Here is a 26990-nt window from a genome sequence, read left to right as displayed (position 1 = left end):
GAGAGGAACGGGGCTGCCCGAGGAATGGGGCTGAGTCTGCCGGCCCAAACACCCCTTCCCAGGCTGAACAGAGCCGAACACAGCTCACGGGGGGTGCTCAGGACAGAAAAACGCCCTATCTCCCCGCTCACCGGAGCGGACCGGAGGGGACCACAGCTCCCGCCGCCGGGACGCGGATCCCCGTTCCGAGCCTCACAACCGCCGCCTCTGCGCCTGCGCCGCACGGCTCCCGCGTACCTCCGGACCGCCAGGGGGCGCCGCGCGGCCGCGCGCTCCTCGCCGCGTTCCCCCTCTTGCCGGGTGCGCGCGGCGCCGCTCGTCGGCGGGGTCCGGTTCCGTGACAACATCGCGGCCTAAGCGGGCGGGCCGGTACCGGTACCGCCATGGGGAAGAAGCACAAGAAGCACAAGTCGGACAAGCACCCCTACGAGGGTGGGTGGGTGGGCCGCGGACCGCTGGGGAGGAAGGCCCCAAAGGGACGCGCGGGCCTTCGGCCCTCACTGCCAGGCGGCCGGGCCCCGGCCTCCCCGCCGCGGGGGTTTGGAAACTTGGGGGTGAAGCTGAGGCGGTGGGGAACGGGGCCTTCGTGCCGCCGGTGAGCCCAGCGGCTTGGTGCTGAATCAGCTGCAGGGTCTGGAAAGAAAATGAGATGGGGACAGTTGACAGACTGTGGGAGGACGGTGGGCGGGGAGCTTGTGCTGTGTTACTGAGGCAGAGACGAGAGGTGTTTGTGGTGCTCACACGGCTGCTTTCTCTGCTGTTTCAAGAATATGTAGAGAAGCCACTGAAGCTGGTGCTGAAAGTTGGAGGAAGTGAAGTTGCTGAACTCTCTACTGGAAATGCAGGAATTGAGTCCAGCCTATACGAAGAGAAATCTGAACACGAAAAACACAAGGACAGAAAAAGGAAAAAGAGAAAGAAAGGAGAAAAGCAAGTTCCTGGAGAAGAAAAGGAGAAAAGGAGGAGAAAAGTTAAGGTACGTATAGATGCATTTTACAAAAAACAAAACAAAACAAAGGCCTTTCAGCTTCCTCTAATCCTCTCATCAAAAGATGAGATGTGACAGTAACTTGTGTCCTCAAGCTGGAATACATTCCAACTCAGTACATCAGTTTTGCTGATTCCTGTTCTCCAGATACTTTTCTTAGAAAAAGATGAGTGAAGTAATCTGAAATTTCTCATCTTTGAAAAAATATTGAGAGCTATAAGAGCACAGGAAATTAAAAGGGGAGGGGGAAACTTGGGTATTAATAAATCCACTTCTTTAAAGCCCAATGAAGACTTCATAGATTCTTAAATAAAAAGGAAGACTATTTTCCTCTCAGGAGTCTTAATGTGGTATGTTAGACAGCTATTGGAAGAATTTTAAGTACCTCTAATTTTAATTATCCTGAGTATTTCTTACTAGTTTTTCTAAAACCTTCAACAATCACCTTAGGGTTTTAACTGGAGACAGTTCTCTGTGTAGAGTGTAGGGCAGTGTCATTATTGTACTGGTGTAAGTGCTGTCCATAACATTTTTTAAAAAAATAATTTTGCAACACATTGCATTGTATACCTGAATTACTTTATTGTCCAGCAGATGGAGACAGTACCTAAAGATGTTTTTAAAGAACCAACTCTTTAAAGATTCACCAACATTTTTTTAAGTGCTGGTTTTGCTGATCCCAAAAGTTTCTGTAACAATCTTTCTTTGTCTAGGAGGATAAAAGGAAACGAGATCGAGACCATGCAGACAGTGAGGGAGAGCAGGAAATGAAATGTCAGACCCCTGTCAGATTGGAATTGCCACCAGAGAAACCATTGACAAGTACTTTATCAAAACAAGAAGGTAGAAGACCCCCAACATTTCTTTTGTTAATTCCAGTTTTCTTTAGCTGACTCACAGTAGAGCCTCTACGTATCTTTTGGTTTTTACCACTGTATTCTTTTCATTTATGATGGATTCTCAGGTTGTATCAGTTCTGTTCAGATTATTTCTAATATCTTGGAAGTTTAGTACCTCTTTCAGTCAGTTCTGTCTCACTTCTCTCCCTCCATTTCTTTTTGGTCTAGAGGTGGAGCAGACACCACTTCAGGAAGCTCTGAATCAACTCATGAGGCAGCTGCAGAGGTAAATGTCTGTGCTAGAGGCTTTCAGGGCTATGAAATGAAAATAACATTAAGAGAAGAGGCATAGAAAAAGCTGAGTGAAAACACTGCTCCTAAATATATTGCTAATATATATAATGGGACTGTTTCTAGGAATTGAAGTGCCAGCTTAAAAATACACAGCATTAGCACTGATAACACTGGTGCATAACATCAGTGGATGTCAGAGTTCACCAAAAGTCTTCAGAAATGTCATAATGAAAAGCTGTTACCACTATGAAAATAAACATCAGCATAAATGCACACCTTCTGTCACAGCTCTTAGCAGCAAGCTTTCTGCCTTCTGTTCATTTCAGTGTGCTACAGAAGACAAGTACACACTCCTATGACATTTGTTCCTTTGTTCTTGGTGACTTAATTATAATAGGAAACCAGCTTTTTAAAAGACTTTTTTTTAAAGTCTTGAGGCCATGGGTAGTTATCAAAATATAGAACTAACTTCTAAAATATGTATGTAGCACTTTTTTGGTATATGGGCTTGCATATGGGATCTTTTCAACCTTCGTAAGTGAAAGAAATTTCTAGCTTTATGGTTTTGATTCTTTTAAGCTCAGTCCTTTCTTTTCCATTTAATTCCAAGCTCAATATGTTAATTGTTATAACTTGAAACATAAACTGTCTTTTAATTTCTTAACAGAAAGGATCCAAGTTCTTTTTTTTCATTTCCTGTGACTGACTTTATTGCCCCTGGCTACTCCATGATCATTAAAAACCCAATGGATTTTAGTACCATGAAAGAGAAGATCAAGAATAATGGGTACCAGTCCATAGAAGAATTAAAGGTAATTCTGTACATTTTATTTTGACTACAGAGATGTATTATGCTCAATTGACCTCAGCTCTAGTGTTTCATGAGAATATGAAGATGCCAAAAGAACTTTTACTTCAGCCTGAAGAAATGTTTCTTGTTGAATTTTTTGTGAGCAAGTAAGTTCTGAAATGAAAGACAAAATACTCCTGTTTTGTAAAAAAGCATCTCAAAGATGTGGATGGTTTCAGGTTTCATGCAGGATTAAATAGAACCTGTCCTTCAGCATGTCACCTCAGATTCTTATTTAAGAATGAAGATGTTTGCATTTCTGCCAGATTTCTCTCTTTATTTGAATGCACTGCACTGCCTCTCACAACAAAGGATTCTGCTGAATTGATTGGCTTTGTCTGTCATTTGCTTCCTGGACCTCTGTGCCAGCCAGGTTTGCCTGGGCAGGAAGATCCTCACCTAGTGAAGGCAGGATGAGCTCAGTCCTGTTGGCATCAATGGCTTAACCTGTGCTATAGTGTGCCCAGTGGATTTGAGGGCTTGTTCTGAAGACCCCTAAAGCTTTTAAGGATAGGGGGCTTATTTTGTTTGCTTCAGCAGTTAACATTCTCTGTAGTTATTTACTTGGCTTCATAAGAAAGTGTAATCTGTGTGTAATTAACAGTTGATCTTGGGCTGATGTTATAGTACTGTGTGTATTTTCCTGCCCAGTCTTCTTCAGATCTCCCAAACTGAAGAATATTCCCTGTTGTTTCAGCTGTTTCTGGTTAGTTTTTCATATTAACTTTCAGGTTTTGGAAGGATCTGAGAATGTCCTAGAAATACCTACCTGCTGAGGCTCTGCAGTGAGCATAGAAGTGAAGTTTCTAGCTCAGTCCTCAAGAAATAAACTTCAACCAAACATATGTTCCTTTTCTGCTTTGTAACTGAAACTTTGGCATATTCCTTATGCTTTAACTTCTGAATTGTAGCCTTCCTGTTTTTAAATTTAGCTTAATTGTCTTTTTTTATGTTGCTTCACTTTATTTTTTCTTTTCTGGATCAGGAGTGGGTAATTTTAGCTGAGATGAAACTTTAAGAACTACCAACAGTACTGGACACTTAAGAATACTTTGAATATATTTATTGGGATGCTAATTTGAGGCTTGAATGTAATTTACATACTTAATTCTGTTTAAATTTGAATTGATTAATTAATTAATTTAAAATGTTCTTTGAAGCTCTTTTCCCTGAAAGCTCAGGACACACTGCATTTGCAATAAAGATTTTAATGCAATGTACTATCAGATTTTAACTTTAATTCCAAAATTGTTATGTCTGTACAGGATAACTTCAAACTCATGTGTACTAATGCAATGATTTACAACAAACCAGACACCATTTACTACAAAGCTGCAAAAAAACTGCTGCACTCAGGGATGAAGATACTTAGCCAGGTAATAGAAGATACAAATCACTATTTTAAAATATGCTCCTTCCTTCTTCACCCCTCTTTCATTCTACTTTTCTAACAGGGATCTCATGAAAATTAATGGAAACATGCTCAGTATTTGTCAAATGCCTGCATATTAGAATTTAAATAGTAGATGGCTTTAAGGCTCATGCTTTAGTACCTCTACCATATTTCTTCACTTATTGAAGAAATATTTGTGTTTAGTATTTCATTTTCTAAGCTAGCTTTATAGTTACTAGTGTAAGAAAGAAAGAAAACTCAAAATTGTCCTTTATGGGTAAGTTATGAAAAGATTCACTGAAATAGCAAATAAAAGGATTCTGGTCTTTTTTTAGGAAAGAATTCAGAGCTTGAAACAAAGTATAGAATTCATGGCTGACCTGCAGAAGACAAGGAAGCAGAAGGATAAGATGGAACTGCAGCAGACTGGGGAAGATGAAAATGGTGCTGGGAATGAGAAAGAAGCCATAGATGGTGATACCAAAGCATTCAAAACACCCAGCAAAGAACACAAAAAGTAAATTATTATCTCAATAACAGATATAGCATAAGCCTTTTAAATGCTACTGAAACAAAACTTTTAGAGGCACAAGTAGATGGGGTTTTCTCTTACTGGTACTGCATATAGGCTAAGACTTCTTCATCTCAAGGGAGCAAAGTTTTTATAAAGTGTCCTCAAATACCAAAAATATAGAAGTCTTCTATCATACCATCATTTTTGCTTTGTACGTAACTCTGTATTCTTCATCAATTCCATTACTTCCATTATTTTTTATTTTAGTGTCTGTTTCACACAAGTAGTACTGTTCTGGAGAAAGCCTGTAAACCTGGCCTTTTAAACATCTTGGTACAAAAAACTACAGAGCCAATTTTAAGTATCTTTCTTTGTATATTTGTGTGTGGTAATTGTATTTGAAACATGTAAATGCATAGCTACAGAATGTATACTTCCTGAAATATCTCTTAATACTGCTTTTGGTGTTGTGAAATACTAGTAACTTTATTTTCACAGATTTGAAAATACAGACACTAAAAATTAGAGTATCTAATATTTTATTCTACTGAAAATGTGATTAGTTTTGTGGGAGTGATGATACAGAATCTGCTAGGACACCAGTATGGCTGAACACAGACACCTCTACAGTTACTAACATCAAAAAGCATTAACATATACAAATCTTTGTTGTGCATTTTTCCCAGCCCTATTAAATAGAGTCATAAGGAATTATGCTTTTTCTTGTTAGCTGTTTTGTCTACAAAAATAGTTTGCACGGTTGACAAAAAACTCCACCACTTTATCCTTTCTTGATATTTAGCCAATTGGTGTTTGTTAAATCTGTCTGTTAAAGCTAGAGACTAAGCTGTGTGGGTTTTCTTCACAGGAAGGACAAAGATCTGCTTGAAGACAAATCACAAAACAACAGTTTGGAAAGGGAACAGGAGCAGATTGATCGTATTGTGAGAGAATCTGGAGGAAAATTAACAAGACGGCTTCCAAACAGCCAGGTAAATCTCTGTCTCTGGTAACTCCTGTCACTTTTTCATAAACCAGGCTTACGTAGCATCCCATGTTAGTTGAAACTCAAGGTGTGCTTTTACACCATTTGACATGACTGATCATATGTGTAACATATGCTTAAAAAAAACACCTGTCAGTTGAATGCATGCTGAATTTCATCAGCAGCTTAAATTTTTAGAAATTCTAGATAAACTAGTGGAAAAGGACAAAAAGTAGGAACCTAAAAAAAATATCTCAAATCCTACCTGTAAAAAACCCCATAGTTCTGAAACAGCCACATGTCTGATGAAAGGCTGTTTACTGTTACAGGAAAAGGAACTCGGTTTGGTAATACTGGGCCCATTTAATTTTCTACAAAGATTATGTGTGTTATCTCAAACTATGTAGAAATGTTTATCATAAGTTCTTAATTTGTTGTGCCTATACCAATTATAAAGTTACCTAGTGAAAACAAAGAGCAGCACTCAGTTCTGACTGATGCTTTCCAAATCCTTTTCTGATTTCTACGGGTAGGACAGTTTCATTAGACTTTTAGTTTAAGGACCATAAATTTCAACAAAACGTAAATTAAAATAGTCTGATCTCACTTCAGTGTGAATTTGAAAGAAGAAAACCAGATGGTACAACAACTCTGGGCCTTCTTAATCCAGTTGACCTTACTGCAGGAGGTAAGTTGTCTTAGTTCAGGTAACAATCCACTTTAACTCACCTGATACAGAGCTTTCTTGCTGGGGCAGGTCAGCAACTGCCAGCCAAGAACCTAATGCTTCTTGACAGCCTGATGAAAAATCTGGATTTTAAAGAGATGCAGCTGAAGGTGCACATAGATTAGGACCAATTGTGGTGGTTGTTAGGGACAGCTGGAAGGGAGCCCTCAGTAGCCCTTGCTTCTTTTTGCATCAGCTGTTCGTGGCATCTGCAAGAGAAAGCTTTTGCCATTGGAGAAGAGACTGTGCCACATGCTTGGGCTTGCTGAATGCCTGGGCTTAAGTCTGGTCAGTGTACACAGTGCAGGGTCTGCAGTTCTCAGATGCTCCAGAATTGGGCACCAGGAACTGTCTTGGTTCCAAATAATTTTGTCATGCCAGTTCCATTATGTACTGCCACAAGCTAAAAGAGTGCAGGTGCTTGACTACGTAGTGGGGTCTTTCACATTAAGAATGGGATCCTCTTTAGTGATGCAGCAGAGGTCTGTTAGGGGAGGATATCAAGGAAGAATACTAATAATGAATACTTAATATTTAATTTAAATATCTACTTAACTAGTATTACCACTTACCTGGTCTGGATTAATTTTTAAGACTACACATGGACTTGACCAGGAAGCATGTGGAGAGGAAAACACTTTGAGGGTTGTATCCTCTTCATTTTGAAGTTTCTGGTTATGATTACTCAATGAGTTTGGATGTCTTCCTGTGTCACTTCACTATGCCTTATGTCTCTATTTGATGTATTGCAGAACCAGGGTACTGCCCTGTAAAGCTGGGTATGACAGCAGGAAGACTGCAGTCAGGAGTTAACACATTACAAGGGTTCAAAGAAGATAAGAGAAACAAGGTTACTCCAGGCAAGTGCTGATTATTTTTTTAAACATATAAATCCTCCTCTTTATATAACCTGAATATATTGATCTCATTACTAGCTCACAGATAGCTTGGTATTAAGTTTCTTTTGTTTAATCATAAAGCACATTGCATTTATCTATCACACAGCTAAGCAGCACATCATAAAGTCTGAATTTACACAAACAAAAGAGGAGGTGTATTTAATAAAATGTCCATCTGTACTGATAAGAGGAACTACATGTGGTAGATGGAGGATTTTTGCCAGCTTTGAAAGACCATAGTGTGGAGCCTGAGAACCTGTTACTGGCACCAAACTGTATTTTCCTATTGAGTTAAGGTATATAGTTTGGTTAATAAAACATTTGTAAATAAAATACATTTCATGTAGATACTACTAGAAGATGTTACAGTGTGAACAGATGGCATTCTGTGAAAGCTGTGATTTCACTGTAAGAAATATGTTCCTAAAAGTTTGGTTTTGGGGCTTTTTTTTCAACCTATTCTCATTTTTATCTGATACAAGCAAATTGGAGGTAATAATCAGTACTGTTGTTTGTTAGTGACATACTTGAATTATGGACCCTACAGTTCTTATGCTCCAACATATGATTCTACATTTGCCAACATAAGCAAAGAAGATTCTGACTTAATCTATTCAACATATGGGGAAGACTCTAATCAAGGATCTTTCAGGTAATCAAACATTTAACTAAGATGTGTATTACAGCTTCCATTTACAGAGGCCCTTAGGTGCAGCTCTGCAGTTTGAGCTCTGTCATTGCAGCTGAGTGATGTCACTGCTGTCTTCATAGCACACTGGGTTTGTTTTGGTGTGGGGGTTTTTTTTGTGGGTTTTTTTTTTTTTTGCTGCAAGGGAAAAAACTAAGAATTTTCCTGTAAAGTGAAATTAGCCAGGACAGAAGGATTCTGATGCTCCTGATTCACAGGAACAGTCTAAAATTTGCATATATTTATGACTAACTATGAAGAACTCGTGTTCAATGCCAAAAAAATTTTGAGTAATAGAAAAGTTTATACAAACTGGATTTTTTAACGTTAATGAAATTAATTACTGCCTTCAGTCTTAATGTGCAAATCTTTAAGTGCCTCTGTAACTTTTCTTTCAGACTGGGGCAGTATACTTTTCCTAGTGTTTCAGTATGGAATCTGAATGTGTTTCTCAGCTATGGAAGGCTCTGGATAATTGGTTAAAGGTTAATGGTTAAGGAAAACAAATTAAACAAAAATTAAATAAACCTAAAGCAAGCCATTTACCATTAATTCCATACTACTTTTTGCATTTTCTATGCAGTGCATTGGGGTTTGACTTCAAGTAACTTTTTTCCATTGAATGTTTGGTATGAAAGTAGTAACCTTAACTATCTTTTGGTCTTTCAGTATTCATGATTTTTTGATGAAATCACAAGATTATCCTTTCTTAATGGCTGATAGTTTGCTTGATGTTCTAACTAAAGGAGGACATTCTAGAGCTCTCAGAGAACTAGAAATGGTAAGAATGGATTTGTGAACTTTCTTGTCTTGGTTTTAGCACACAAGCTGTAAAGCTAGGAAAATATGATATTAATCCTATTGATCCTTTTAATTGGTAGTGAAAGTGGAAGACTGACCTTTGTCTCCAGCAGATGGATTTTCTGGAAAGGGATTACTCCAGCTTCTTATTTAGTGAAACATGAAAATTAACAAAATTCTGTAGATTGAGTCACATTTCTTTTTCTGTCTGCTCTCTCACTCCCATCAGCACTATCTCTTGTTCCATTTAGTAAAGAGATACCAGTAAGCTGTTGTTTAGAAATTACATGATCATGGGGGGAAACAGAATACATTTCAGCCTCTAATAATCATCCTTCCATTTCTTCCTGCCCCCCAGTAAACAATAATGCATGCTGTAAAAATGTGTTGTAGTGAACACAAATATCTGAAGAAAGCCCTCTAAAAATAGGTACTTTGTAACACAGTTTACAGAGGAAGCTCCTGATGACATTGTGTATTTACCTTATTTTAAAATTACTGCATTGTATAAGGCTTTGCTTTGAATTTAATCAAAAGATTAACTGTCATGCCTTCTTTCTCTGCTCAGCCATTGGAGGAAGCTGAAGGCCCACAAGAAAGAAGTGATGCAATGAAAGATGTAAGGGTAAAATTTTTCTCTATTAGTGAGCTACTCTAAACACCTCATCTAACCCCACATTTAGAAAACTGCCTACAAATATGGGGCCTGTGCAGCTACACTGGAACTTTGACAAGTGGCAAATACACCCCAGGTGAATGATGACAACACGTTATTGTGCAGGCATTTGGAGAGTAAGAATGTCCATAAGGTTGTGTCTTAAAAAACAACTGTATGTCAAGAGAACTGAAAAGAAATGCTTAGGTATTTTTGTGATTGTTTAACCATTTGTTAGGACTAAAACAACAGCTGCCAAGCAGCAGATCTATCTTAATCTGATTTAGTTTAACTTGAATTTACAAGTGTAAAATATCACACGATAAGTAGCTGTCTTTGCGAAGTTTTCTCAAATACCTTGTGCTCCTACAGGCATACAGTATCTCAAATCATTCCACCAAACTTTATTCAGTAAGAGAAAGCATAGCAGTAGTGCTAGGCAAAGGGCTGCTCTCCTGAAGCCTTCGTCTGCAGCCAGTTACCAGATTGGTTTTGAATTTTGGACTCGGATCTTAGATAAACTCTGCTTTAGGTGAGCTGAAGTTTTGCGTTGTTTGGGTTGGTTTCTTTTGAGTTGGGATGTTGGTCTGAAGTTACTACATCATTGCTGCATGCCCCCAGAGGGTGGTTTTTAGCAGATACTGTTTTCTATTTGAGTGTGAGATAGAATAATAAGCTGAATAACTAGAACACAAAGGTTTCACAGGGTGTATGTTCAGCTTTCACACTGTGTGGTCACTTGTGGAGCAGACTAATGGGGTTTTTGGGTTGTTTTTTGTTTGGTTTTTTTTTTAGATTATGGAAATTGATATTGCAGCCAGGTTGGACTCTGCTAATAATGACAGACTTACAGCACTAAAAGCAGTTACAAACTTTGGGCTACCTATAGAAGAGTTTGATTCTGAGGGTGAGTTTTCCTGGTACCTGCACTTCTGATATGTCTGCAGCTGTTTCTGGGTCTCAGTCCTGCTGCACTGTTAGACTTTGTGTATTTTATATCATAATTAAAGTAAACATACACTTACTAGTGAGGACTTTCTTTTCTTCATTAAACAGAGGCTGAAATCTTCCAGAGGAAACTTGATGAAACAACAAAGCTTCTGAGAGAACTCCAGGATGCTCAAAATGAACGGCTAAGTACAAAACCACCCCCTAATATGATTTGTCTTCTGGGTCCATCTTACAGAGAGATGCACTTGGGTAAATACACTTGTTCTGATAATTCGTATGGAACTGAATCAAGTCTCAACTTGTATGAACTCCAAGAAACACAAAATTTAAGTAACAGTGCAGAATAGGTGTTCTGTTAGGAGTAGAAGGTTAATTATTTTGTATGTAAAGCCAGATGAAAGTTTTCAATATTTGGGAGTATCTGGGAGCTTTCTTGATGACATGGTGTAGACACACCTCTTACTCTGTGATTTTTACAGTGTCTTTGATTGCTTAAGTATCACCAAATTCTTACTGTAATGCTGGCTTTATTATAGGTTTGATCTAGTTATCAGTCTGTTTTATAATAAATAATAACCATACATTCTACAATTATTTGAACAAACCTCTCACAGGTCAGTTATGCAGCCTGTGTTAGTGGCAGCCTTCTAAGACAGGACTGTGGGCAGAAGTAATGCTGCTGCAGCAGAAGAGTTCATAACATAATGAACAAAAGACAATTCCATTTGTACTCTAATAATTCAACTGTTTACAGAGTGAAGGGCTCACCTCAGGGATTCTGTGTGTACCTGTGGCATAGTAATGTATCCACTTCTCTTTTCTAGCGGAAAGAGTAACAAATAACCTGAAAGAACTTGCACAACAAGTGACTCCAGGGGACATCGTTAGTACCTACGGAATCCGGAAAGCGATGGGAATTTCAGTTCCTTTACCTGATACAGAAGACAGCTGGGTGGATTTGACAGAGGGTGAGTATACAAAAAAGGGGTTAAAATTCCTCACTTCCTAGAAGGACACCACCACGCTTCCTTCTTCTCTAAGGCTTTGGCTGTGCACTCCTTTTGCTTAATTTGGCCAGCTGTCCTGCTTTGTAACTTGACAGAATCAGTTCAGCTCAGCTCATGCAGCCAAAAGTAAACTACTGGTTTTGCTGAATTAAGGGGTTGGGTCACTGGAAAAATCAAGTGCCAGACCCAGATCTCCCCCTTGTGGCACATAAAATAGAGAAGCCTACCAAGAGGTCATGTTTGTCCCCAATTTGTAAGGAAGATAGGAATTTCCCTTCAAGAAAAGTAATTCACACAACAGATTACTAAGTCTGTGGTTTATAAATTTCATTTAAGGAGTTATTCAAGGAAAATGGGCAGGATTACTTCAGGAATTTATCTTTTCAAGGAAACTGCTCAAGAAAGTTCAGTATTATTGAGCAATTTCACAGCACCATACCAGAGTGGCTGTGTAACAGATCCAGCTGAAACATTTTCTTGGACTGTTAGAGGGTACAGCTAACTCAGGACTATGTGCACAAATAGCAAGTGACTCCTGCACGTGCATTTCATTTATTTACAAGTCTGTATCCTAACTAACCTGGTATCTGTTGTAAACTTTCAGACTTTCAAGAACCCAAAAAGACTGTCACCGTCCCTGAAAACGACTGTGGTCCAGTTACAGTCTGAAGCTTCAGTTACGTTTACAGCTGTTTGTTTGATTCTGTTTAAGAACCAGATAAACTTCTTCAGGTGCATTCGCTGAACATGTATTTTTTCAAACTTTTGTTTATTAAATTTTGGAACTGATGACATTTGAAATTGAATGGTTTGTATTAGAGTTACTTCTACTACATAAATCAAGTAAATTTTTCTTTTTTCATTCCTTATTATTTTAAAGAACCCCTTGCAGCATTTAATTTTTCCTAGATTGTTAAGTGTCTGGAAAAGTCAAAGCGTAAGTGAAAATGTGCCTATATGTGGTGCAGGGATTCAACCAAAAGTTTCTAAAAACAATGTATAGACTCTGTATCTGAACCTCGTTGGGGCAAGAATCATGAGTATCTAAACATGCAAGTTTCCCTTTTTAAAATTACTGTGCAACTCTTATGATCATGAGGAAGAGAAATAAACTTTTTTTTAAAAAAAACTGATGTAGCCTGATGAATTAACAAAAGATGAATTTTGTGAGACTTTGAAGGTGGATTAATCTTACTTAGACAATTAAGGCCATGTACTCATGGTATTCTTTAGAATACTTGAGGGCAAACTTAGAAACATTAGGCCAATAAAGTGAGACTAACAAAGCCGTTTGCTGCCAGTAAGTAAAAATACCACACTAACCTAGTACAGTCAACTCTTGAGACTCATGTAGCCAATTCTTGGACATATTACATTGAACACTTTTCTGGATCACGATCTTAGGCTTGTTTATTTAGAAAACTCATAGCATCATAAGGCAATTCCCTATTCAAAATGGAGACAAAGCAGACTGACAGTGCATATTTTTAAATGTTGCTCTGTTTTACCCCGTGGTTCCAGTATAAACTTGGACTTGAGCAGGAATATCCTGGGGTGTCCCAGCTCCATCTGATGGGCAATCACTTACATGCACAGCAACAGGGAATTGAACCAAGAGGTAACTTAGAGGGAAAGCATAATCATGAATCCCAAATTCCACTCCCAGTCTTACAACCAACATCATCCTTACACTCCTGTCATTCATCCTCTCTAAAAAATGCTGCAGAAGTGTTCATTTAATTGTTTTCCAACTTTCACAAGCTTAAAATTAATTTCAAAAAGGTTGAACTACCAACCTGGATTTTTTCTCCATTAGTTTCAGTTGTCCCAGAATAGTTCTTAGTTACTCCTGGAATTTTTTCACAGTTCTCAGTAATTCCAGCTGAAATACTACTCCAGGGAATTATTTTTTCCACTAATATTTAAGTCCTTTCCATGCTACAAGAGAAGACAAGATGTATAACTACTGTGCTAGCCCAACCATTATTGGCTCACTGTATAGCACCTCATTTCTTATCACCTTTCATACAGTGCAGTAGAAGACCACAGATAAAGAAGACCAAGAACTGAAATTACTCTTAAGCTATTGATGTATTTTTCCACTTACACAAAGATTTTATAATTACTGAGTTTCTACTGAGTAAAACAAATCTCATTGACTCTACACAGATATAAGAAATGCACCTCCTTTTCATGGGAATCTTCATCAAAATAATTGCAAAACCAAATTTCAGGAAGGTTTTTATTTAATGGTAAAAACAAAAGTTTGTTCTTTAAAATAGATTGCTAATTCAAGACTTTACTAGCTCTTCAAATGAGATACAGTGCCATTTTTTCAGTTTAAGAAAACAATAGTCTGTCAGGAAGATTTCTCTAACAAGGTTATTTCTGCAATCTAGAATTTCACAGTTCGTTCCCAAAAGGACTGCTGAAAACAATTATTTAAATACAGTTTCTTGTTAAATTCAACTTTTTCCATGGTCAAATATAGCTATCATATAATGCCAGTACTGATGAGAAATTAGAAAGCCATCCACAGATACAAACTTCCTCATTACACACCATTTCTACCTTCCCCAGGTATGCTTTGCACACTGCTCACACCTAGTGTACTCTAAGTGCATAATGTCCTTTTAAAACTGCAATGAAAACTTATTTCTTCCAGTTAGAAAGCTATAGCTCTTTACCCTTCTGTAAATGAGACCAAGTTGAAGTGATGCCCAAGCAAGTTACTAGCCTGACAGGCAATATAATGTAAACAAAAGCATTTCAAAATGCCTTTACAGACAGCAAATTTGCTTTCTTAGATAACTTAAAACTACAAGCTACCAGTTCTGTGAACAGCAAACACTTGAGAGCCAGCTTTATGTGCATAATGCACCTTTCAAAATATATTCATGAGGCAAATAGTTTCTTTACTTTGCATGTAACTCCAAAGACTGCTGAAAGGAGGCTTTGACACATGCATGGTCCTTTTAGAACAATAAATAAATATCTCAAAACAAATGCTTGCTGAGCACCTGTTACTACAAATACACAACATACAAAAGTAGCAAAAGCTGTTTGGAAGTTTATCCAACTACAACACTGACCTCATACTGACAAGACACCAAGTATTAAACTTCAATCTTCAGCAGAGTCCATACGTGAAGCAGACAACCTCAAACTAAGGTTTTATAACATGATCATTTCTGTTGGAGACTTACTACAAACACAGGTTTGACCTACCAAATTGACAAAGACTATAAGCACAATATTTAATCCACAGCTGGACAATATTTAGATTTGTTCCTGTCTTGAAACATAGTCACTTCATCTTGTAAAGAAATTACACAGTAATTAGAAAGTGGCAGTGATGCATAGGACTGCTTGTTAAACACTTTTCCAGTATGGTTTAGTACTAAACCCAGAAATATTAGTAAATGTTGCTTTGTTTGTAGAAGAGCAAGGCTTAACAAGAGAGATGTTGAACTCTATCACTCTGCTGTTAGTCATACTACTTGCTATACATCAAGGGGAGGGAGGAATTAATCCTTAGTTAATACACATAATTGGGCACAAGATGGTAGCCTTACAAAATACTATCATTTTCACTAACAGAAAATATTAAGTGATTGCAATAACTAGAAAATGCTAATTTAGAAATCAGCAAAAGCCATTAACATCTTAAAAGCTTTACAAACTAAACTAACTTACAGCAAGTCCATTTCCACAGTTTTACTAATGCTCTATGCATACTTTCAGTGTTGAGGCTCTACTGAAACATTTCCATTCTGAATGTTTTTCCAGACATCCTTTTGTAACCTTCAAAAAAATTGTTTTGTAAACTTCATTGCCTTTAAAAGGTGTACAGACCAGCCAGTGACCAGTCACACTGCAGAAACCAGAAAAAAAAAACCCAAACCCAAACCTACCTCAGATGCAGTTCAATTTATGCAGCATCTATTACTCTATTACTATCTTACTACTTCTGTTCTTCAGTTCCCAAACAATTCAGAGCTGACGATTTTTCTCAAGAATGCAGCCAGCAGAATTCCTGCTGGGTGCCAGCAGACAAGCTGTTACCAGAGCCTGTCTAACCAAGCACACAGGACAAACTGGAGGTGTGCAGTGTTCCTCACAATCCAGTACGGGTTTTGAAATTTAAAGCCAGAATTTTAAAGACATTTAAAGACATTCTCTTATGTGACTGTATAAAATGTGCATGCAGTTTCTAAATACACAGAAATACAAAGGAGAACATGTAATACAATGTAAACACTCTGAACTAGATGGAAGTTACTTCTGTACAGCTGTTGGTCATTAAAACATTTGCATAATACAAGGTACTACTATGGAGGAGGCCAAGATACAATAGAAATTATTTCATACTGTTATCAAAGGAGCTCAGCACAATTATCATACGATATATTTGAGTGTACTTGTGTTCCTCCTTGCATTATTCAGCTGTCTTCTGCAGCAGTCTGTCCAGCAGTAAAAGCAGGATATGCAGTGCCCAGACTGCCAGCTCAGGTCTGTGACAAGCTCAATACTGTAAGCAGGTGTCAAAGAACGAAGCTGTGGAACATTTTATCACAGTAATGAGTTCTACAGTGCATCCACATACATTGTTACTGGAGCTGATAAGACTCCCACAGTGCAGGTAAGGAAAGGAGCTAACTGAAAATGCTTCATGGCAATTCCAGGTAAATCCTCAACTTTTTTTCAGGAAAACAGTCATTGCATGTCTCCTGAGAGCTTTTCAGAACTTCTTTCAAAAAAGAAAAAAAAAAAAAAAGTTTTTTATCTTGAGATGTAGAAGAAACAGAGTAGTTTATGTATGTTTTTTAAATAAAAATCCTTCACATATGGAGGGAAATTCTGAGTCTTCACAGAAGGAAGGCAGTTCTATGTCTGGTTTTGGATTGATTTCATCATAATTTCAGTTCAGTCCCATACCTTGGAATTTGGCAGTCTCTGTACAAACGAAGTAAGTCCTCAGCTCTCCCTTGCCTTTGACATTAATGAGCCCCCTACATTCACATGAATATCCCAACTCCTGTAGTATTTTACTTGTTTCTTCTGTGACCTTTATGTGAAAAGAATCAGAAAGAAACGCCTATGAAATTATTCTGATTATTGACAGTTTAAAAAGCTTCATAACCAATTAGAAATGATTTCTTAGGCTGCTGTGTTTACCTGGATTTTCCCAAGTTCCCCTGTACTCTCCATGCGACTCGCAACGTTAACAGTGTTGCCCCAGATATCATACTGAGGTTTCCGGGCACCGATCACACCAGCAATCACAGGGCCATGATTTATTCCTTAGTACAAACAAAAGCACATGGCATTACTAACATAGAAAGTTACATGATATCTGTGTTCATTATTAGCCATAAGTCATGAGAGCTTCAGTGAAAAAGAAGAAAAAACAAAAAAAAACTTAACCCTGCAAAACATCTCTAGCAATCAGTATTAGCACTGATCTATAAATATTAGTACTGAGGCTCGGGAGATGTAAAGTGGGTCACCCATAAAATGGGAAGTGTGAGAAAGAGCTAGGGGAATGTTATGTCAAAGAAAGTCTTCTTTTCTCCTTCGCTGTATAGAAGTAAATACCTGTATAATGACAATGCTGCTTTTGGTCAGCAGTTAATTGCAGGGTTCCTCCCTTTAATCTGCACCTATAATTTTCTCCTAACTCATTCAGCTGCAGTGTTCATGTTGCTCCCTGCAGTGATCAGAAAAGCCCTACCACGAAGGAGCTTGGCATACCTAAAAAGGTAGCCTAGGCAATACTACCTTTAGCTACTCAGTATTTTATAGTAATCCAAACACTGTCTGCAGCATTAAGAAGAGCTCCACAGCCCTCAGCCATTTACCTAGGTTATCTTGCCTCATTTTCAACTTTTATGGAGCTGTGGAGTTCAGATTCTTCACAATGTGAAGAACTTACCAATACGCAGGCGGAAGTTGTTGAAGGAATGTCGGTTGATGCCATCCAGTTTACTCATCAAGGCAATGCCATATTCCACCATGATCCCAATGTGTGCATGCTGCCTTTCCTTATCCTATGCAATTCAGACCAGATTAATCACCAATTACAACAGAGAAGGCTGTTCCAAGCTACTATTCCAGAGCACTACTATTAGTGAACAAAGCATATCTTTATGTGGATAAACCCACTCATCCTTGCAGCTGTGCAGAATCCCAGAGTTCAAAGCAAACATTCTAAATAAATGTAGAAAAACACATTAAGTTCAGTTGGAATGGCTAGGAGGCACAAGAATGATGGGACTTGATTTTTTAATAAATTTATGTCTGTCCTTTAGGACTCCAGATTTAATTTTACATGTTTTGTATGTGTTACATACATGCATCCTGATGTCATAGGCAAACCTGCTGTGATGAAAGTAAGCCACAGTGCACAAATCTGTTTTAACATCTAATCTGGCACTTGAGGATTCTCATTTTGTGACAGTTCTCAGGTATCACAAAAAGCTTATTGTCCAGTTCTGAGATGGCCTTTTCTTTAGCAGCCCTTCTTTGACTTCACTATTATTAGAGCTATTCTGTTAAACTTCTATAATGTTAAGCTACTGGAATCAAAGATTCAAAAGTCTGCTGGGGTTACACACTTTATATCTGCTTCAGAAAAAAATGGAACTATAAGATAAATAGTGAATTCAACAGGAGAAAACGAATTTCTGGATCTTTTTTCCACATTTCAGAAAGTCACTCCTGATGTTCCACTTCTTCTTTTCTAACACACTACATTCTGTTACTTTGAAACTCACCCAAGAGCCATATAGAAAACTGAAGGCAGACTGCAGAGACAGTCATGTACCTGGTTGTTCTCTTGGCCTGGGGTAACACTGAGACCAGCTGCTGCCATGTAAGTGCTTCCAATGGTCTTTATTTTTTCAACACCACTAAATTTAGGTTTTAACAAAAGCTGTACAGAGGGAAGGAAAATAGAAAATTGTGACTTTATTACCATATTTGAGCATCTACAATAAGCATTCAACATCTCCAGGAGTACTATCAATTATATGAAGGTTAGATAAGAAAGTTCTGAGAATTAGTTTCACAGTTTTGCTCTACCTGCTCATAGGAGAAATAAAGTGCTGTAGTACTGAAATAAAGTACTGAAATTCAGGACTTTCAAACCATACTAGTAATGCATTAGATGATGCAACTGAAAAACTCCATGAGACAGGAATTTAACTTAGAATGCTGCAATCAGAATATTCATTCAGCATAACAGTTTCCCTCCCACAATGATTACAGATCAAGTGAAACATTCTATTTTGCAGTAAATATGTAACCCAATCCATTTTTTTGCCAGAAGCTTAATTACCTCATCAAAATCAGCAATGATTTCATTTAACAGCCTCAAGCATTCCAGGCCTTCTTTATTGACATCACATTCAGTATAAAACACCTTGAAATCTGGTACTGATGCAAACATGACACAGACACAGTCATATGATTGATGGTACCAGTCCTACAGGAAAACAATATATTCACACATCAGCATTCACCTTCCACTACAGGTATTCAAAACTATGATTATTGTTTGTAAGCAGTAATCAAATTACATTTTTCCTATGAAGTCAACTACAGTACTTTATGTAGGCATCTCTTATTTTACCAGAAACATTAATGAAGTTGATTTGCCTAAGGAAATGCTGAGGTATCTATGTATCTTAAAGATTCTCATCCATGCTGGACAGTGCCAGTCTTGTGCCACTTGCCACAGCTGTGAAATGAGCAATATTTACTGACGAGATGCTGGAAGAATAAGATAACTTCTCACTGGGGTTTTTTTACCAAGCAGATACTGTCTGTTTCTCAGCTTCTTTTAAAAAGAAGATCTATCTTCTCTGGTAAAAATATGATCCTTGAAATGCCATAAAACCTTTTTAAAATATTTACCAAACTCAGACTGTGTCCTGAAGCCAAACTACCAATTCTGAAAACAGATTTCAGAGACTGACCCTAAGAGTTCACACTGTTTTGAAGCCATCTGGGTAGCAGATTCTTGCATTTACAAAGGTCTTAGAAGAAAAAAAAAAATTAAAAGGCAGAACTATACAGTCTTCTGTGTATTTGTTAGCATGACATTCTGTATCTCACAGAAGTCCTATTTACTGCCCTTCACATAGCAGAGACTGAACATACCTCATTTCGTTTTTCACCAATGAAATAGGCAGCTACATGTGCTGGAAGTACATTTTCCAGCAAAAGCCTGTTAACATTCTCCATCGTTTCAAACTGCTCGTGTTCTTTTTTAAACTTATTCTTCCACAGACAATCCAGTCGACAGTAATAGTCAATCTGCAAAGGGACCAAATCTGATAAATCTATATAGTACCACACGGAAAAATCTTGTTCAATTTAATCTAGAAGTGCAGTTGCAATAAAGTTTCTTCAAGACCTTTTGAGACAATGTAGATAATATGCTTTGAATTAAAAATGTGCTTTGAGAAAGAAGGTCAGAACAATATGAAGCAGTCAGTATGAATGAATGCCATTTGGGTACCATCAGGTGCATTTACTAAACTAAGATTTTAATAATATGGGTATTATTTATCTTGAATTGCAGCCTTGATTTGGGATGAATATTGGCACATAAATACAGATGAATCAAGACTGGAAGAATCTGAAAATTCTGAATTCTGCAATGTAAAGAGAAGTACTGAAAAATATTAAAAAGTTTCCATCCTGTCACAGTAAAATGCTTTGCATTATCTATAACTAAGTATAAGTTACTATTTACTGATGTACAGCTAAGTACAAGAACATTAAAAAGTTAAAATATATACTAATATAGTGCAAAATTTCAGTGAACAATACTTTTGCATTTCATTTAAATCAACTTGTTTCAAGTAAAAGAAAACCTATTGCTTTTTTGAATACATACCTGTTTTGCAAGTAAAACTAGGGTTATATAAAACAGAGCCAGATATAAGTTAGTCATTATCCTTGGCTTTTTGATGAAAAGTCTGAAAAAAACAGAAAGCAAGACAAAGTCAACTATATCCTTTCAGAAAATCCACATTTAAGGGTTGGGAGGGGTAGAAGATGAGCAGAGCAGAAGGGAGTGTCTTTATTCAGACATACACCACCAGTGCCATTATCCATTTGTGCCAGTGGCTGTCTGGTTATAGGAGCTATCCTAATAATGAGAAGGGATTATCATCCTGTTCAGTGCATGAACTGCCTTTAGCATAATAACAAAATGGGTGCTGAAATCTTGTTAAAGGGTTGTTTGTAGTAAGATGTTCAAGTAAATATGGCTTTATCTTAATGGTGCCATCTGAATTTCCATTGCAGTGAGTTGCAGCTTTCCTCCCAACACTGCTCCACAAAACCACAGCCAACTGAGTCTTCAGATAGGGAAAGAAACTTTCTTTTTTGTAGAAGGAAAGATGATAGCAAATAGAAACCTCAACTGCTAAAACAAAGACAGCCATTAAATCACACTGTTATACAGCTCCATACAAATCTGAGATGCCACTCATACAGCATAGCAAGATCAGTCTGTCTTACATCTTTTAATTTTCACAAATGCATCAAACTGAATTCTCAATATATGAATATCTTTGGATTAAGGTGCTAAACAGAGAACTCATTTAGGATTTTTTAAGCTGTGCTGACAGCTCACAGCCTCTGCAAAATAAATTTACCCTCATGTTCCGGTATGAGTCCATTCTGAGAATCTGAGAAACACTTCCACATCTTATTTCTCTGAAGTTGATCTCTAAAGATCAACCTTAGTATGTGATTAAGATTCTAGCCCCTAGTTTCTACTGTAAGCTAAAATTCCAGAGCTCTCAGAAGTCATATTACAGAATTTTTCAGAAAACACACATTTTCTAAAAAAAACCCAGTAGTAATTAACTTTAGGGAAAGTTTTGTTATGTCTGATTTACATGGTTTTGGTATTTCAGTATTCCAGGAAGTGTACAAAAATCTAACAGCTCCCTTAGAGAACAATTATTCAACTGTAAGAAACTTTTCACTCAGTGTACCTGGTACTGTTGTCGTAGAAGCTCAAGTTTCTAGGCTGAAGAGTATTAAAAATGATGAGGTAAACTGTTACAGCAATGGACAGGAGGAGAACTTTAAGTTCAAAGCTCATCTGAAGAAATACTGAGCAAGCTATGAACCCCAATATGCAGCAGTAAGTATAATACTGTAAAAGAACAATTTAAAGAGAAGTTGTGTCATTCAGGCTTTATGCACAGGAGACTTTCAAAACACAGCAAATACTCTTACCATGACCATTGTAATTTAAATAGAAGAAATTACAATCATTTGCTAAATACACTTAAAGCTTTACTGTTGATTGCACTAAAAGACTCTATACTTTCTTTAGTTAACAACGTTATTAAAGAGAAACAATAATATGTAAACAAAAAGTAGCAGACCAGCGTAGCAGTGCCAAACAAAAACTGAAGAGTGTGGAGAATTATCTTTTATAGTCTATTAATTTAAGCAATTATTAAAAAGTAGGCTTATAGTCCAGTAAGCAGGGTCTGAACTAGAAACTCCAGCATTCTGGTCCTGGTTTTGACAGTGCTCCCCCTTTGTAACCTTCAGCAGAAACCACATTCCCATCTCCCCCACCTATGACATGTGAAGACCATGACCTGTGCTCCAACCTTAGACAGAACCCCTTCATAAGACCTCTGATGCTAAAAAGCATTATCAAGCTGGGGCTGTTATCTGATAGAATTGCTGAAAAGACTCCCAGAGGAATCACCATTCAGGTGTAGTGTCCAAGGTCAGCATAAAGCTGGGAGCATGACAAGTGCCAGCCAGGTGGTACAAAGAATGCTGCACAGACAGAAATGCTCCTTGCAGCCACAGGCACTGGTTTAAGATGCTGAGCTCGCATACTTTAGTCTGCAAACAACTCCAAAAACACCTCAGCTTCTGCTCCTCAAGGATTTATTTCTCTTTTTGTACTTAGCACAGTTTTTCTTCCTTAACAGCCCAGACTTACCACAGTTCTGGGAGATTCTTAGCTAAACAATTAAAGTTACTGCTGAAGTGAATGAAAACTGAAAAATTTTTAGGGCAACTCAGGATCAGAGATGGCACAATAATGTATTATACCAACTCTGTCCTCCGAAGGCATTGATTCTAAGACATTACCTACCAAAAGGTAATCAACACTAACAGTTACAACTCTGAAGCTAAACTTCTAAAAAAGAAACCACTACATAGAGGTCTGTTGGCCATTTAAGCCTTTTCGCTCTATCAAGATACTTGCAAGTACAGTTTTCATCTCAGACTTGAACATAATCCTCATCCTGTTCTACTTCTTTTTCCTCAAAGTTTTAGATTTAAGTCTGAACTTTCAAAAACTTGTAAAGCCACTCTTTATTCAGCACAGCAAGAGGATCTAAAATTATTCCAAGCAGAACCTTTGTGCTGTCAGATACCTAATCAAAGCTCTGTTTTACACAGCACCAGGACCTGCCAGTTGTCAGTAATATATACAGTATTCAAAAATTTGGGTTTTAAAGTAACATGTTCACTACTTACTGTTTCCTCTATGCAGGAATGAGTTGTGTTTCCAAAAGACTGATTTTCAGACATGAAAGAACAGAAAATTACCAGATGAATAAAATATACATTTTCATATCTGTAACATAGCATGCATTTTAACATAGCTGTAACATCACTTTTAATAAGGACTTGAATGGAAGGGCCCACACACAACCTGCAGCACACTGTTCAAAAGTATGTTCATCATCTAAAGGGGCAGCCAGGTGACAAAGGAGCATCCCAAATATTTGGATGATCTCAAAACACAGTGCTATTTTGTAATTACAGAGAAAAAACCAAAACCTTCTGTGCCACTAGTAAGTGCTAGATCTATCCTTATAGAAATGCTAGAGAACACCTTTCAAAGCTACTGAGTAAGAAAAATAAACTAAGGCTTCAGCTTTATCTCTAAGTACTCCAGGCTTCTGAATCCTAAAAGAGGCACAGTAAAGCCATAGCTACTGAGAGAAAATACCCCTGGAGTTGCTTTCTGACAGAAGTAAATGTGTTCAATTACATTTACATTCAATCTTTACAAAAGGATATCAAAATGCTGCCATCCACCTATATTATACACACCATCCAAGACTCATTTCATGTTAATCTTAGAAATGAAGACAGTAGTCTACTCACATAGGTGGTAGAACACAGGTCATTTGCTCCAGTAAAGTTTGCAGGTTTATTCTTTTCAGTCTGAAAATAAAATAAAACCCACAACAAAACCACCATAAAATTAGTGACTACTTCTTGACAAGTTTCTAATTGTTTTCATCACACATTATACACTGAGTCCTCAACTAGTTGCCCTTTCAGTGCTACTGCAATATAAATGCTGAAATACAATGATATACCATATAGTTTTATTAAACATACATGCACACACAAGGTGCAAGAAGGTTAAAATTGCCAAGTATTTGCCTACTTAATTTTAATTCAGGATAAAGTTTCACATTATAGTTATGCTAATCTGACAGGCACAAACATGTGGTTCTGACTCTCCACCCTCTACCTCATTTCACAACTGTTGTTCCAGTTCTCTTTTAGGGTGTCCCAGTTCCCTTTTAGGCTGTCCCTGGCAGTCTTCACATGACAACAGTGTGAGACAGTTTGAGGACCTAAGTCAGCAGTAAAGAAGCCCTACAAAAATACACTAAGCATTTTCTGCATTATAGCTTTCAGAATAAATAATCCATGTAATCAGAAGAATGGCAGACTGAGCATATGGGATCCTTGGTTTTAGTAGCTGGCTATTAGAGAGGTTTAACTGTTAACCTATCACATAAAGATTGTTTAAAAAACAACCAAACCAAAACAAACAAAAAAAATCCCCCAACCCTAAACAACACAATAGATTGGTCTTGAGCATAACATTGCTCCACAGGACTCGTTTTTCACATGTATTTACCCCAGATGCTGTACAACACTCAAACTCAAGGTAAAAGACTGAGCCCATTTGTATTTTAAGTCTATCAGCAACTACCTGTAACATCTTTGGTTTTTAAAGAGAGTCAAGCAATATTCTTCCCTCCCCATATGCATTATTAATAGCCAGTGCAAATGCACAATAAACTGATTAAAACTTCCCGCTGTAGCCAAACATTTAAACCCACATTATTAAAAATAGATTACAATCTCAGTGATGATGGTTTTAATCAGTAGTAATTACAAATGCCATCTTGAAAGCAAGAAAAGGTGATGTAAAGTAGAATTCAGGTCTATCATATCAACTTATTTCTACAAATTCAGAATTATTACTTCAATGCTTTTACATGGCATCATGCATTATCCTGGTGTAAAACATTCATGCTGTGAATCAGACACCAGGAAAAACTGCAAAACCCAAGGTACTTGATGAAAAGAATACAAGAATTTACTTGAACTGTGGATGTTATAATAAGTTTACAGGAAAAAAAAAGATAATGTGATTACTTACCAAATTAAAAATGGCTATAATCAGCAAGGCACCTATAGTGATGACTGCCAAAGGAAGCCTGAGTAAAGGCATTGTTTCCACTTTTTCAGAGATAGCACAAAGATGTCGCAGGCAAGGCCACTGTTCTGAGCAGCATTTCTGTTTGATACATGGAAAGAAATATTTCTAAATTAATTTTTCTCTGCAGGAGAGTCTTTACTGGAATTTTAACTCAGAGCTCTGAATCTATTCATTCAGGTTAAATATGTAATACCTCTTCACAACAGAAAATTGAGGTAATGCTTCCTTTATTTCAAAGAGGCTGGGTGCTAAAATTTTCTGAATGTCTGCTTTAAAAACATAATCTGATTGAGAGTTACAGAGAAATATTACTAAGAAGAGAGTGACAACCTACACTATATTTTTTAGTTATGGAGCAATGTTATATTTCAAATTACATTTTCAGATGACTAAATCAAAACCAATCATAGACAGCCCCCTTTCTTGCCATTCTCATATCCTCTATTTATTGCCTCTAGAGAAAAATACCTAGTAAAGTGCATGCTGTTAGTGATTACAAGCACTATTCGAGGATGCTACACCAAAACACTCCCAGTATAAAACTCAAGTCTGATGCAACCGCAGTCCAGGAATTTTCTTTTCTCCGTGTGTTTTTACATATACGCAGACTCCTCTCTCTCTCTCTACTTAGACACATATATACACATATATACAAAAACCCACCCACTCGTATATATATGCCTAAGCTTCATACATGCTATGCAATTGTACTTTTAAATTAATCATTAAAAAATTATCCCATGTACATGTACAGAGTGCAATTTAATTTTTTTTCCCCAAGTTGTTAAATCACATCTATGCACTTTGAAAACAGGAAACTTTTTCTTTGTTTTTCTTTAAGTACACTTACCACACATTTCTCAGCAAAGCACACAAACAAGATAAGTACAATGATGGTGGCAACAATGCCAAAGGAAATTCCTAGTTTTGCAGTTCTAAACAGAAAAGAAAGCATTAAACAAACCAGTGTTAAATGAAAAAAATTTGAAACTGCTGCAATTCAGCCGTGTTTGCTAACACTATTTCTCTACATTTAAATAGATTTTTCTTTTCTAATAGCACTGGATGACCATAGCATTGCAAAGGTTATTGTTGCTTTAAGATATTCTATGCCTCACTGACATCCTGAAACACTATGCCACGAAAAACAAATGACATAAACTACAGAATTATCAAGTATCTTCTTGCTTGGAGGCATGACAGGTTCAGAGTTCCCTCCTTGTGTCTCTACAGACCAAAGGATCACAGCACATTTTAACCAGCTAATCCTGATTTTCTATCAGTGCTTACAGCAAACTGTTCTTATTAAATAGTATTTCTCTCTGCTTAATACACATAGGGAGAGGATCATTTAAAACACAATATTAAAGAAATATTTGTATTTTATTTTCACACTGATACCTGGACTCTTATGCCAATGACATGAATGTGCTCCTTTATTAAGGGGCAAATCAGTCCCAAAGGCTTTATGTTTGTTAAATGTAAATCCTCAGCAATGCCAGAAGTTTCATGCACGTGTGGTTGGTTCATTTGAATTATATGTTATAAAAATACTGACACTTACTTTGGCATTATAAACATCTGTATAAGAAAAATACAGAGGAAGACAAAACTGGCACACACGAAGTAACTCTTCAGTTTTAGAATAGGAATGGTGCGATACTGAAAAAGAGATATTAGTTCTCAGGGATAATTCCAGGGATTTTTTAAGTTTTATGGCATTTTTGTGATGACATATATATACATTTTTACTGTACTATTAAAAATATACACATACAGAAAAGACAACAAAAAAAACCAAAACCAAAAAAACCACACAAAATAAAATGCACTTGAACATCTGTCAAGAAAAACAGTCCAGTCCA

At 37.2% G+C, this 26990-nt stretch overlaps 2 protein-coding genes across 3 annotated transcripts in view; one reads left to right on the top strand and one right to left on the bottom strand.

Annotated features, from left to right (window-relative positions):
• Nucleotides 1-273: 273 nt before the first annotated feature.
• Nucleotides 274-12380, top strand: BRD7 (bromodomain containing 7). The gene is made up of 17 exons (XM_071756873.1): nucleotides 274-432; nucleotides 768-976; nucleotides 1702-1831; nucleotides 2056-2113; nucleotides 2789-2933; nucleotides 4237-4347; nucleotides 4700-4881; nucleotides 5747-5870; nucleotides 6476-6551; nucleotides 7343-7450; nucleotides 8009-8141; nucleotides 8847-8958; nucleotides 9547-9597; nucleotides 10429-10540; nucleotides 10690-10833; nucleotides 11409-11552; nucleotides 12196-12380. Exons 1-17 carry the CDS (start codon nucleotides 384-386, stop codon nucleotides 12258-12260), a joined length of 1953 nt encoding a protein of 650 aa, XP_071612974.1. The 5' UTR covers nucleotides 274-383; the 3' UTR covers nucleotides 12261-12380.
• Nucleotides 12381-13819: 1439 nt separating this feature from the next.
• ADCY7 (adenylate cyclase 7) overlaps nucleotides 13820-26990 on the bottom strand; it is a 32641-nt gene continuing 19470 nt past the window's right edge. The window contains exons 14-25 of one of the 2 annotated variants that reach the window (XM_071756871.1): nucleotides 26690-26787; nucleotides 25976-26060; nucleotides 25066-25203; nucleotides 23130-23168; nucleotides 21608-21771; nucleotides 20497-20578; nucleotides 19755-19910; nucleotides 18931-19077; nucleotides 18418-18525; nucleotides 17527-17641; nucleotides 16770-16894; nucleotides 13820-16689 (exon numbers count right to left, since the gene is read on the bottom strand). In XM_071756871.1, the coding sequence (XP_071612972.1) occupies nucleotides 16513-16689; nucleotides 16770-16894; nucleotides 17527-17641; nucleotides 18418-18525; nucleotides 18931-19077; nucleotides 19755-19910; nucleotides 20497-20578; nucleotides 21608-21771; nucleotides 23130-23168; nucleotides 25066-25203; nucleotides 25976-26060; nucleotides 26690-26787 (1434 nt within the window). In that variant the 3' untranslated portion in view covers nucleotides 13820-16512. The remainder of the gene's footprint in view (nucleotides 16690-16769; nucleotides 16895-17526; nucleotides 17642-18417; nucleotides 18526-18930; nucleotides 19078-19754; nucleotides 19911-20496; nucleotides 20579-21607; nucleotides 21772-23129; nucleotides 23169-25065; nucleotides 25204-25975; nucleotides 26061-26689; nucleotides 26788-26990) is intronic. The other variant, XM_071756872.1, reaches the window with a different exon arrangement.

This window comes from Heliangelus exortis, chromosome 13 (assembly GCF_036169615.1).
Source record: "Heliangelus exortis chromosome 13, bHelExo1.hap1, whole genome shotgun sequence".
NCBI lineage: Eukaryota > Metazoa > Chordata > Aves > Apodiformes > Trochilidae > Heliangelus > Heliangelus exortis.
The sequence above is the reverse complement of the archived record's forward strand: the minus strand, read 5'-3'. Positions and strand labels throughout refer to the sequence as shown.

Excerpts from the sequence above, each read along its gene's own strand:
- BRD7 (XM_071756873.1), top strand. The coding sequence starts at position 384 with ATGGGGAAGAAGCACAAGAAGCACAAGTCGGACAAGCACCCCTACGAG. Across the intron at positions 4,882-5,746 it reads CCCAGCAAAGAACACAAAAA|GAAGGACAAAGATCTGCTTG; the intron begins GTAAATTATTAT and ends TTTTCTTCACAG. Across the intron at positions 8,142-8,846 it reads TCTAATCAAGGATCTTTCAG|TATTCATGATTTTTTGATGA; the intron begins GTAATCAAACAT and ends TTGGTCTTTCAG.